Consider the following 13,759-nt stretch of genomic DNA (forward strand, 5'->3'; position numbering starts at 1 on the left):
CTTGAAGACCAGCCTCTGTCCTCTAGGCCGTAGCTCACTGCCGTGGGTCAGGGCAGCACCACAAACAGGAAGCACCCAGAACAACCCCACATGTCCCTGCTTTCCGGGGACTCACGTTTTGAGAAGTTGAAACAAAGACGTGAAATGATTGGATGCTCCAAACTGTGCGGTACTGACCCTCATTTTGGTAAAAACCTTTTCAGTGCAGTTGAGGGTTGGAAAGATGGGTAGATTCAGATAAGCCAGCAAAGGAGGAAGGCTGTGCTAGGCAGGGCCTGGAGGAGGGTGTGGGGAAGGGGGACATACTTGAGTCAGTGCGACACCTGGCTTCTAGGAGTGGGACTTGGGGTGGGTGGACCTGGGAGGTGGCCCTGGCTGGGACCAGAAAACACACAGAAGCATTTAAACACCAGATCCCCTGGAGGAGGGCATTGCAGCCCACTCCAGTATTCTTACCTGGAGAATCCCATGGACAGAGGAGCCTGGTGGACAACAATCCATAGGGTTGCAAAGAATCAACTATGGCTGAAGCAACTAATCACGCTCACTACAGGCAATAGGCAGTCATCCTGAATTACAGGATTTGCTGATAGTTTGACAGTCATGTTAGGAAACACCAGGATTTCCAGGCTGAGGTCTAAGGTATTAGTGGAACCACTGGGATAGTTGAGGAAAATCTCTGGCCAGTGACGAAGGATGACAAGATCCATCTCAGACATTTTGAGCCTGAAAGTGGTGATGTGTCCACATAATGCCTTTGTCACCAATAGCTGTGATTTGGGGCAAGTTTCCTTTCTGTCCTGTGCCTTGATTTCCTCATCTGTAAATGGAGGCCATGATGGCACAGAGCTCATATAGGGTTACTGTGAAGACAAAATGAGTTAACAGGTGTAAAGCATGTGGAACAGTGTCAGACTTATGGTAGATGCTCAGTGAAAAATGAAACTGTTAGTTACACGTCATGTCCGACTCGTTGAGACCACACGGATGGTAGCCTGCCAGGCTACTCTGTCCATGGAGTGGAAGTGTAGAGTCTTAACCACTGGACTGCCAGGGAAGCCCCTCCTTCTCCAAACAAGAACACTAGAGTGCTGTTAGGAGTGATGTTTGGAAAATGTATAGGAAGGAGGAGGAGCTATGGAAGAAAAGGGAGGGGGTATAAGAGGTTTCTAGGAGAGAACCAGACTCTTTTGTAAGGGCCAAGAGAGAGAAGAAACAAGGAACAAGTTTTAAGGCAAAATGTATGAAGTATGGGAGTGGGGTCAGGGCTTCAGGGGTGGGGAAGTTGTTGAGGTGAGGGAGGGTGTAACTGCTTCCTTCCTGTGGGGGCTTCCTGTGTGCCAGATGCTGTCGTGGGCTGTGGTGTGTCTCAAGCCTTGGTGAAGCCATCCTGTTAGCCAGTGTCAGAGATGAGGACACGGAGGCACCACAGGGCGTGGAATTCCGACCAGACCCTGACACTCCAAACGCAGAGTGTTGAGGCTTCCAGACCTCAGCCCCAGCTCTGTGTGAGCAGCTGAGCGATGTGCACAGGCAGCACTGGAGGAGGTAGACGGGACCCTGTGCCCATCTTAACGGTACACGAGTGGGATACGGGAGGAGACAAAGTGAGAAACTGGGGTGCACGCTCTGGCCAGAGGAGAGGTACTGTGGAAGAGAAGGGCGGCCTTGAGCTGACCTTGAGGAAAGGTGGGATTTGGCTAATGAGATGGCTTCAGCAAAGAATGAGAGTCTTCAGGGACTTCCCTGGTGGTCCAGTGGCTGAGACTCTGCACTTCCAATCCGGGGGTCCCAGGTTTGCTCCCTGGTCAGGGAACTAGATCCTACATGTCACAGCTAAGACCTGGAGCAGCCCAATAAATAAGTAAAAATTAATTAATTAAAAATTTTTAAAAAGAAACAAAAAATGAGAATATTCAGAGCATGTGACAGTGTCTGGCTCACAGGAAGCACCCAGAAACAGCAGTTTCATCGCCTCTCACCCCAACATTGTTCACAGCCCCTAAAAGAAAGATGGGATTTGACCTTGAAGAAAGGGGGCAGGGAAATCTGGGTGAGGAGCCCTGCCTGGCAGGAGGAGAATGAAAGAGGGGACAGGGGCTGGCTCGATGACCAGTGATGGTGGGGCCAGGCTGGGAGGCATGAACGTCATGCATAGGCACTGGGAACCATGGAGCACTGGGGACTAAGGAGGGAGACTTAGCTGGATTGTAACGGAAATCAGTTGAAAAATTTTTGGTGGGTAACTTTCAGGTTTAAAGCAGTTCTACAATTAACAGAAAAGTTGCCAGAGTCATACAAAGAGCTCCCCTTTTCCCAGATTCCCCAGCTGATAACACTTGATCACACTGGCTTTATAATTTTCTCTCTTTATATTTTATTATTCTTTTCTGAACCCTTTGAGAGTTAGTTGCAAATTTCAAGCTCCTTCTTTACACCTAAATACTTCAGTGTGCATTTCCTGAGAACAAGGACATTCTGTTATAGAACTACAAGATGATATTCAGAATAAGGAGATTAACACTGATGCAGGAGAGACTTATTTACAATCCTTATTCAGATTTCACCAGTTATTCCAATAGTGTCCATTATTTAAAAAGAAAGGAGGGATTTCCCTTGCAGTCCAGTTGTTAAGACTCTACACTTCCACTGCAGGGGACACGGGTTCAGTCCCAGGTTGGGGAACTAAGATCCCACATGCCTCACAGTACAGCCAAAATTTTTTTTTTAAATAAAGGAAAAGAAAAAGAATATAACTGGTCCAGGATCATACTCTGCATTTAGTTGTCATGTCTAATAATATCTTTTAATAATCCAGGACTTAGGTATCTGAGATCTAGAAGAGGAAGTAGAAGTAGAAGTAGAATGGAAAAGAAAGGTTTATACAGATGTGATAATACAGGGAAAAGACCAAACAGACTTTTCTTGAGATTTCAAAACTATGTACCTGGGTGAGTGATACTGCTTTAAAAAGAATTCTTAATGTTTCCCCCAGACTGTCCACATTGGCAAAGCTTCCATCGATCTAACAGTGGTCAGTACCCCAAATTCCTGCTTTAATTTAAGACCAGGTTGCACCCTGGTAGCTTAGCGAGTAAAGAATCTGCCTGTCATGCAGGAAACCCTAGTTCAATCCCTCGGTTGGGAAGATCCCCTGGAGAAGGGAATGGCAACCCACTCCAGTATTCTTGCTTGGAGAATACCCTGGACAGAGGAGCCTGATAGGCTATAGTCCATGGGGTTGCAAAGAGTTGGACACAACTGAACGACTTTCACTTCACTTTGCACTTGGGCCCAGTGCCCTCCTTGGGCGCAACCCTGTCTGTGTAACTATGGTTTGTGTCTGCTTTGCTGCGGTTTCTAGGTTTTCTTTTCTGATTATCTTTTTGAAATTCTGGCAAGGACCACTAATAGCCAAGCACAATGGAAAGCTTTCAAGGAAACATTACTAGTGCCCAGAGAACACACACGGTGTAATGTGTTTAGGTTGGCTTAACATGGCAGGACTGGATGGAATTGCTTGTCATTCATAGATTGGATCCAGGCGGATGTTGCTAGTTCGGAGACTGAAGACTTCGCTCATCAACACCTGGAAAGGGCAGAGCTGAGGGATGATGGGGCTGCTGGAGGGGAGGCACCCTACCCCCAGCCATACCCTCATTCCCAGTCCTTAAAAAATGTGGAAAACATGCTGCAGGAATTTTGCACGTGATTAAGCAGTTAATGTCAGTTTATCTTTGTCCTTTTTACTTTAATAGGTTAAACAACGCACCTGTTGAAGGATATTCGGAGCATGTTGGCAATAAAACTACTATAAGGATGACTTATCCAGAAGGTGCACCTCTGTCTGACCTTGAATATTATTCCAGTGACTTGTTTGTTGCTGTTTTATTTAAGAGTGTTGACTTCAACTGGCTTCAGGCAATGGTCAAAAATGAAACCCTGGTAAGCACTAGAAATTCACCCATCAGATGTGCCTTTGTAAAAAGTGAAGGACTCTCTAACTGGAATTATAGGGTTTTTTGTTTTTCAAGTTAACATTCGTGCTTTTGTGTTGTCTTTCAAATAGCTACTCCTTTTGTTGAAGCCCCTCAGAACTCCCCTTGGGAAATTGCTTTCAGAACCCAAGTCACACATGGAAACCGGTATCATTACTTAGTGGAAATAAAAAGCATGGGACCAAAATTGCTATGATTGAGGTTGACCACCCAGCTGATTTACCAGACTTGAATTTACATGGCTTCTGGCTTTTGTCAGAAATTAGACTTATGTGCATGAGTATAAATTATTATCAAGGCTGCTCAGAAGAATATCCATAAATTCTCTGAGGGGTCTTTTCAAAGAGAGTCTCCAAAAATGCTTTGATTGGTGGTTCTCTTGTTGGAGTCGATTCACAGCATTCCAAAAGGGCAGATGTGGATGAGATGGCCCTGGCTCGGTATTCCTTTTGTTTGTCTTTACAGTAATTTATCACCCTACTTTATGAGGCCCCCTCCATTATGTTGAAATAAATTTTAGAGGTCAACTTTTAAGGAGTGTGTGTGCATTTATATGCATTTGTACAATCTGGCTAACTGTAAAATTAATAGGACATATCAAACTCTTTAGAGAAGCTTCACATGATGGAGGATTTGTGTCTCCAAAATTTATTGGGGTCTCTGGATTTCCTCTGGGTAGTTTTTCTAGTTGAAAGATGGAGCGCATATGAAATGATTTATAGTCAGACAAGAGATAACACCAGACAGGAAGTGGAGTAAGTGGCTGGGGGCAGGGGCGTGGTGGGGCCTGAGCACAAGTGGGCCTCAAACTGAATCTATTTGCTTGATCTTCCCTGGACAAAATGATGGCTTTGGATCCTGAAAAGACCTACCATCTGAGGCTATTACCTTAAGAACTTCTTTCCCCAAACTGATAAGAGTTGCTTCTGCAGTTCCTTTCCTTGTCCAGTGCCACCTTCCTGAATCAGATCCTTACCGTTGCATGGCTCTGTGATTTTGCCACAGAATGCAGAACACAAACCCATGTGGGGCCACACCCACAGCTTTGCCCTCATTAGCAGGGGCCACATTCTCCTCCTCCTCTGATAACTTGATTAACTCCCCCTAATGATTGCTTGCTCTCTTTCCTTAGCCATTTTGGGTGCGGCTCTTCTTTTGGAAGCAGGTGGCGGAAAAAATCCCACTACAGCCGAAACAGTTCAGGATTTTGAATCCAGTTATTATCAAAGAGACTGCCTTTGATATCCTTCAATACTCAGAGCCTCAGTCGAGGTTCTGGGGCCGCGATAAGGTATTTTTGTAACTGCTGATACATAACTGTTCCTCTTTGTGTTGGAAAGGAGCCGTCTATATGCCTTTCAGTTAGGGTCAGCTGTAGACCCAGGAAGATCTTCCAAAGATGACACCTCATCATGTTCCGTGTGTGTTTACCTCTCGACATCTTGACCTTAGAGGCTCCCCATTGTTTAATCCTTTCACCCCCAGTGGTTCGTCTCTTTAGTATAGTTAGCACTTTGATCACTGAGATGTTATTTAAGGTATTCTTATTCCAGGAATCCATAAAAAGTTACTCCAAGACTCCAGAAAAGTTGTCTACATTTGAGCACTACAGGCCACTTAAGAGAAAATTGACGTTTATCATCACTCTCGAGGACCCTCATGGGCTGCAGTCTGTAGGGTCACAAAGAGTTGGACACGACAGCACACACATGCACGCATACATAGGTGATGGCAAATAGGCAATTTCTGTAGATCAGGGGTCCACAACCTCCAGAATCTAATGCCTGATGATATGAGGTAGAGCCGGTATAATAATAATAGAAATAAAGTGCACAATAAATGTAACATGCTTGAATCATCCCGAAACCATCCCCAGCCCCCAGGTTCGTAGAAAAACTGTCTTCCACAAAACCGGTCCCTGGTGCCAAAAAGCTTGGGGAACCCTGCTCTCGAGCAGTGCTTTTTCCATTGCTGCCTGAGTCCCACACCCCAAACATTCCGATTCATCTGTCTGTGCTGTGGTCTGTACACTGGGATTTTCAAAGTTCCCTGGGTAGTTTTGTTTTGCAGCCCACTCTGAGAACCTTTGTGCTGCAGATGGTTCACTGCAGTAGATTCTTTACCTGCAGTCAGCTTGTGTGGCTCTGGTCGGAGATGCCTTTATCACCTGTTTCTTCATAATGTAAAGAACTATCCGTCCTAAGTCGCCTCAGTTGTGTCCCACTCTTTGTGACCCCAGGGACTGTAGCCCACCAGGCTCCTCTGTCCATGGGATTCTCCAGGCAAGAATACTGGCGTGGGTTGCCATTTCCTTGTCCAGAGGATCTTCCCAACCCAGGGATCGAACCTGCATCTCTTAGGTTTCCTGTACTGGCAGGTGGGTTCTTTACCACTAGGGCCACCTCCTGTGTCTCTAAATAAAACTTTTGTAAAAGCAGTAGAAATCATTTTTAAACAGAATTTTAAGCAAAGCATTTATATATAAGGGAGAGCAAGGAATTTTTTAATGTAAGGTTGTGCTACCCACACCAGGGGCCTGAGATACCTCCTAGGAGGTGGGACTGATCCAGGAGGGAATTTGCAACACTGAACTGGACCCGGAGGGTCCTCATCCAATAGACAGATGAGCAGCTTCTATTTGCCCTTTGAAGCAAATTCTAAATAAAAAGATGATTTAACACAACTGTGTAAATTTTAAATTAAGAATTCTGTGGTTGTTAAGGAAAGTAAGTATCTGAATGTTGTTGTTTAGTTGCTAAGTTGTGTTTGACTCTTTGTTATCTCATGGACTGTAGCCTACAGCCTCCCTTTGTCCATGGGATTTCCCAGGAGAGAATATTGGAGTGGGGAGCCTTTTCCTTCTCGGGGGGATCTTCAGTAAGAGCTGAATCTGACTCTGGCTCCAGCCTCAGGCTTGGGTACCCAGCTCAGGTGAAACAGTTCACGTGGTGGAAGTGGTTCCCTTCACAGGCTGCCGTTTTCCTCGGGGGCTGTGCCCTCCATCCATGGGGAGCCCAGGAGGGCCACGTGATTCCTGCCATTGCAGGAACATGGTCAGGATCCGAGGTGCCTTTTCCCTCTCAGAGGAAAGCAGCCCCATCCCCTACCAGTGACTGTCAGGTCTCTGGCTCTAGCTGGCTTCCCCTATGCAGAGCACGTGCGGTCCCCCAGAAGGTGGGCTTACAATTTTTAACCTGTTGGCATCACTTTTAACAAAACAGTTATTCTAAAAAAAGATAACATACTGCAGCAAGACTCTTAAACTAAATTATAAGAGATTTCACTATAAATATACCTAGATTTCTGTATCTTTTAAATGGCCTGGTTTCTTTATTAATAGTATTAATAGAGTATTTTTACTTTATTTTACTCCATAGTATTTTTTAAGCACAGGCAAATGCTCATTTGTTGGTTTGCAGGTCGATTTTATTTAAAAAATAACCTTTAAAAATTTAATTACATAAAATATGAAATTGCTAATAGAAAGGGGTATCAGAAACAAAGTTAGTGGGGGGAAATTTATCATAGAAACAATGGAGTAAATACTCTCAAAACATTAAGTGAAAGTGAAGTTGCTCAGTCGTGTCTGACTCTTTGTAACCCCATTGGCTGTAGCCTACCAGGCTCCACCATCCATGGAATTTTCCAGGCAAGAGTACTGGAATGGGTTGCCATTTCCTTCTCCAGGGGATCTTCCCGACCCAGCAATCAAACCTGGGTCTCCCACATTACAGGCAGATGCTTTACCGTCTGAGCCACCAGGGAAGATCTTATTAAATCAAAAAGAAAACAATGAGCCAAAAAAGAAATGGGAAAAGAATTTGAACAGACATTCACAAAAGAAATTAATTTAGCCAAGGAATAGATGATAAAATGTCCAATTTCACCAGTAATCAAATAAAAGGCAATTAAAGCTACAATGACATTTTTTGCATGTTTTCTTAAAAGAGATTTAAAAGCTTGATAATGTCCTTGTTTGGCAGGAATGTAGGTAGAATTTAAGTTGGCACTTTTTCTGGAGGGTAGTTTGGCAATGTATGTATCAATTTAAAATATGAATAGGGAAATTGGGAAGGACTCTAAAATTTTTATTATAAGGAAATTAGAGATAATCTGCAAGGCTATTCTAGGTGGTTCATCATAGCCAAGGTCAAATAGCCAAGGATTAATACAGCCTATTGAAATTGATGCTTTCTAATTGTAGTGCTAGAGAGGACTCTTGAGAGTCCCTTGGACTGCAAGGAGATCAAACCAGTCAATCCTAAAGGAAATCAACCCTGAATATTCATTGGAAGGACTAATGCTGAAGTTCCAATACTTTTGCCACCTGATGGCAAAGAGCTGACTCATTGGAAAAGATAACTGATGCTGGGAAAGATTGAAGACAGGAGGAGAAGGGGACAGTAGAGAATGAGATAGTTAAGATAGCATCACTGACTCAATAGACATGAATTTGGCAAACTCCAGGAGATAGTGAATAGAGGAGCCTGGTGTGCTGCAGTCCATGGGGTCAAAAGAGCTGGACACAACTTAGCGACTGTGACTGAACAACAACAAATTCTTGACCTGCTGGGTGCACGCTGGCTGCAGTTGGAGAGGACAGGACACCACCTGAGAGTCCTAAGCCCAAGCCAGAGGCAGGCTTTCTATGGATCAATTTCCCTTGGTTTCTGTTTGCAAACCTGCAAAATGACTGTTGAGTTCCTTTATAATAAGGAAGGCTGACTTGAGAGGTCGACACGGCATACTGGGGACCAGGAAGCAGTTTTTACCGAATGGTGGGCTCCCTGGATGTTTCCGAATCCCACCTTCATCTGTGAACTCTGAAGGGTTCCCTGTTGTCCTAGTTGACAGAATAGGACAGTTGCTTGTAGAAGCCACAGACTCCGCTCAGATGAATATGTTAGTAGCTGCAAAAGAATATCAAGTAGTAGATGGGCAGTAGCCTCCAGGAGGGCTCTCTGTATTCCTGTCTGCCACCCTGTGTGTTACCTTTATCTACAACCTGTATTGGAAATTCAGAGAGCACACTTCCAGGTGTACTAGCAGCAAGATGTCGGACATGAAGAGGGAACTGCGATACAGTCAGAATTCAGAATTGGACATTTGGCATTCTAGCCCAAAGCCAGTAAGGGTACATTTGAGGGGCAAAAACCCGAATGTGAAAGCCCATAATTTGAGGTTAAAAATGTACTTGCTTGATCAGAGAGTAAGCAGAAATTGACTGAGCAACAGGACATGTGAAAATGACCTAGGGACGTTATTTGCCGGGAAAACAGATGGGGGCCTTAACCTGCAGGTAAGGGGTGAACACAGTCTTCACAGGGCAGGTTCTGAGTCCCCTCTGTTCTCAGGCAGAGGCTGTATGGAGCCAGGAGCCAGTCAGGACAGGATGGGCTCCGAAATCCACGTCCCAAGAAGGGCTATGGCTACTTATCCCAGAGCAGCCCATGTGGACTTTTCTCATGTAAAAGAGGACATGAGTTTGATTCACCATTATGGTCATCCTTTGTAGGGCTGGTGGGTGAAGGTTTTAGAAAGAATACCTCTTAGCTTGGTGCTTAAAGGACCCGCCAGGCTGCCTTTCACTGATATGTTCAAAGAATTTACATCGGGACTTCCTTGGGGGTCCAGTGGTTAAGACTCCATGCTCCTAATGCAGGGGAAAGTAAAAGGAAAGTGAAGTCGCTCAGTCGTGTCCTACTCTTTGTGACCCCATGGACTGTAGCCCACCAGGCTCCTCTGTCCATGGGATTTTCCAGGCAATAGTACTGGAGTGGATTGCCATTTCCTTCTCCAGGGGATCTTCCCAACCCAGGTCTCCTGCATTGTAGACAGATGCTTTACCATCTAAGCCACCAGGGAAGACCATGCAGGGGACCCAGGTTCAATCCCTGGTCAGGGAACTAGATCCTACATGCTGCAACTAAGACCTAGTGCAGCCAAATAAATAAACAAATACTTTAGAAAAGAAGAAAGAATTCACATCACAGACCATGTTTTAGAGTCCAGATTCCTGACTTGGATGGCAGGTCAGACTTTAGAATTGGATGATATGTAAAATGGTGTGATATATAAAGTTGCAGTCCTGAGTACATATTTGCATTACTTTGCATAGCATGTAGCGAACCTGGAAAGCAATGACTTGTGCTAAGACCTTTTTTCTTTGTCTCTTCTCCTTTGCAGAATGTCCCCACGATTGGTGTCATTGCCGTCGTCTTAGCCACACATCTGTGCGATGAAGTCAGTTTGGCGGGCTTTAGCTACGCCCTCAACCAACCCAGAACCCCTTTGCACTACTTCGACAACCTCTGCATGGCTGCCATGAACTTTCAGACCATGCACAATGTGACGACAGAGACCAGTTTCCTTCTGAAGCTGGTCCGAGAGGGCGTGGTGAGAGATCTCAGCGGAGGCATCCATAGTGAATTTTGAACCCAAAAAAACCTCACTTGAAAATGCAGCTCCGGGGGACTTCCCTGGCCATCCAGTGGTTAAGACTCTGTGCTTCCAATGCTGGGGGCCCGGGTTCAATCCCCATTCTGGGAACTAAGATCCCGCATACTGTGAGGCACAGCCAAAAAAGAAAAAATGCAGCTCTGACCCAGAGGGCTGTTTTTCACAGCCTTCTTGATGAATCTCATCCTGCAAGTACTTTGAAGTGCAGCCAGTGTTTTTTAACTTTTAATTTAAAAAACGAAAGCAACCACAAAAGTTCTGCTTTTCCCACTTTCTCCCCCTATTTATTTGAGGCCAGTGTTTTTGCACAAAATTTTGTAAGTTAATTTTGAGAATGGGAAAGACTTTCCAAAGAGAATTGTATGTCATGATGTTTTATTGTATGGTAAGGAAGTTATTTAATTTGTAAAAGCTCTGTTCCTGTCTACTGCACACAGAATCCCAGGTCATTAAGTGGAAGAAGGGAGGTGACTCCTTTGATGACAGTCCCGAATGCCTGATTCTGGTTCTGTTAGTCTGTTTGGTGGGACGAATGTCGGACGTACTTTCAGGGTGACATGCTCGGTAGTTAAACCACTGGTTGGGCCAAGCTAGTGCGTGAGGCCTGGGCCACTTGGAGAATTCATGGTCCCTCTCTCTTGATCTGCCTTCCTCCAGAAGTCTTAGAGGAAGCAAGCAGGAGAAATATACCGGAGGCCCCTGGTCAGGGAGGGACACTGAGACACTCTCTGTGTCCTCTGTGTTCTGCAAAGCTGCCCTGGGTGGCAGAAGCCACGATCTTCCCTGCAATTAAGATAACTCTTAGATTTCTGGGAGTTTTTAACTTGTCCTTCCAAACACTTAAGTATTCATCCAAATTATTCCACAGTCTTCTCTGAGGTAGCTTATAAAAATTAGGACAAAACCTCTGTTCTCCAGAGTCATAGGGGAGTAAACTCTTTCTAGGAATGTTTTCGGAAACACTGAAATGAAGTCTTCCCAGAGTTATAAGTTGCCTATTAAAAAAAAATTTTTTTTTTGAATGCCTATTTGGCAGTACCAGGCAGTGTGTACCAGGTGTACCAGGCAGTGTGCCGGTCAAAAAAAAGAATAAAAGCTTTTGAGGAACTCTTACGAGCTAGTTAATTTGAGTGTTTTGTTTTTCTTTTTTTAAAGAAAAGAAGTTTATAAGTGTAGTAAAATGTCTTTCTTGGATACTGCTGCCGGGCAGGACCTCACCACAGGGACAGAGGAGAGGGGAGGAAGGGACCTCCTGCTACCCCTGTGTCTCTCCCTTCTCCAGCTCCCTGGGTACTGCTGCCCCCTCCCCCTGCAATTCTCATGCCACCCACAGCCCTGGTGCAGCTCTGACCCCCAGCCAAGGCCAGTGGCTCCCACATCTGCCAGCTCCTCAGCCTGGGCCAGGCAAAGAGCTGGATCATAGCCCTGAACAAGTCCCTCAGATCTCCAGGGTCCTGGGGCCAAGCTTAGAAGGGCCTGAGTAGCAAAATAGCATTTCTCTGATTTTATGTATTTTCTTAAAACTTTTCTATAGATTTTGCTTTCTATTCTTTAAGACACATCTCACCCATTAAATGGTGAGACTTAAGGGCTTCCCTGGTGGCTCCATGGTTAAGAATGCACCTGCCAATAAGAGAGACATAGGTTTAATCCCGGGTCCGGGAAGATGCCACGTGCCTTGGAGCAACTAAGCCCGTGTGCCACAACTACCGAGTCTGCACTCTAGAGCCCAGAGCACTGCAACTACTGAAACCCGCACACCTAGAGCCCATAAGCGAAGCTACCGCAATGAGAAGCCTGAGCACTGCAACTATGGGGTAGCCCCCACTTGCCTCAGCTAGAGAAAAGCCTGCGATACTGCAAAGACCCAGCAACAGCCACACACACACACACAATATATATATATATACACACACACATATATATATATATATTTAATGGTGAGACTTAACTTTGAATATTGAGACTCAGGAAGATGGTCAGTATCTGTCCTGTGATTCAGATCGGTCCAGGCCTGCACCACGCATCTCTACCCCCTCATCCTCAGGGGCTACTTAGAGAAGATCCCATGGACTGTAGCCACCAGGCTCCTCTATCCATGGAATTCTCCAGGCAAGAATACTGGAGTGGGTTGCCATTTCTCCAGGGAATCTTCCCAACCCAGGGGTTGAACCCGCATCTCCTGTGTCTCCTGCAATGGCAGGTGGATTCTTTACCTCTGAGCCAGCTGGGAAACTAAAGCAGCCCAGATGTTTACTTAAGAAGACAAGAAGCAGCTAGGGCCCAACACTTGGACAGCTTTCCCAGTGTTGTGTGCACCACCTCACGGGTGTGTGTGGTTTCCTGTGCCCCTGCCTTGCACCAGCGTTGGGAAGCAGTCTGTCCAGCACTTTCCAGCTTTCATTTCAGCGAATGTCAGCCCTGGGCCTGTGCCTCTCAACTTTTCATTTCTAGCAGGCAGTACGTGCTCTACATCAGTGGTCCCCAACCGTTTAGGCACCAGGGGCTGATTTCGTGGAAAGCAGTTTCGTGGAAGATCAGGGGGATGCAAGTGATGGGGAGCAGCCATAAATATAGATGAAACTTCGCTCAACTGCCCTCTGCTCATCTCCTGTGTGCAGCCCAGTTCCTGACAAGCCACCGACTTCTTAAGAGTCCCTTGGACTGCTAGGAGATCAAACCAGTCAATCCTAAAGGAAATCAACCCTGAATATTCACTGGAAGGACTGATGCTGAAGCTGAAGCTCCAATACTTTGACCACCTGATGCAAAGAGCCGACTCATTGGAAAAGACCCTGATGCTGGGAAAGATTGAAGGCAGGAGGAGAAGGGGGCGACAGAGAATGAGATTGTTGGATGGCATCACTGACTCAATGGACATGAGTTTGAGCAAACTCCGGGTGATGGTAAAGGACAGAGAAGCCTGGCAAGCTGCAATATATGGGATCACAAAGAGTCAGACACGACTTAGTGACCAAACAACAAGAACAAATGAAGGTCCCTGGGTAGCTGCCTGTGGGACCGACACCCGCTTCCCAGATGCCGACTCTCAAGAAGGACCACATGCTCCGCTCTTGAACTAAAGCACAGACCACCAGGGGAAGGGACTGAGGACACAATGCACTTCTTGCCCTTCCCTGGAGGGCCAGACACCCTGACCCAAATTTCTCAGTCTATTTCTCTTCTTTCCTACATCCCAAGGCCATTCTAGCCTGTTTTTGTGTTCACAGAACAGGGAATATATCTATATTTACCTACAACCAAAACACACACACACACACACACACATATATAATTTATAA

At 45.6% G+C, this 13,759-nt stretch overlaps 1 protein-coding gene across 7 annotated transcripts in view; it reads left to right on the forward strand.

Annotated features, from left to right (window-relative positions):
* Nucleotides 1-11,570, forward strand: part of ST3GAL5 (ST3 beta-galactoside alpha-2,3-sialyltransferase 5) — a 56,663-nt gene extending 45,093 nt beyond the window's left edge. For 4 of the 7 annotated variants that reach the window (XM_006045867.4, XM_044926003.2, XM_006045868.4 and 1 more), the window contains 3 exons: nt 3,759-3,945; nt 5,131-5,289; nt 10,185-11,570. In XM_006045867.4, the coding sequence (XP_006045929.1) occupies nt 3,759-3,945; nt 5,131-5,289; nt 10,185-10,433 (595 nt within the window). In that variant the 3' untranslated portion in view covers nt 10,434-11,570. Of the gene's footprint in view, nt 1-4; nt 188-3,758; nt 3,946-5,130; nt 5,290-10,184 lie in introns of those variants that run through there. The other 3 variants (XM_025261178.3, XM_025261179.3, XM_006045871.4) reach the window with 3 other exon arrangements.
* The last annotated feature ends 2,189 nt before the right edge of the window (nt 11,571-13,759 follow it).

The sequence above is a fragment of the Bubalus bubalis genome, chromosome 12 (assembly GCF_019923935.1).
Source record: "Bubalus bubalis isolate 160015118507 breed Murrah chromosome 12, NDDB_SH_1, whole genome shotgun sequence".
Classification (NCBI taxonomy): Eukaryota; Metazoa; Chordata; class Mammalia; order Artiodactyla; family Bovidae; genus Bubalus; species Bubalus bubalis.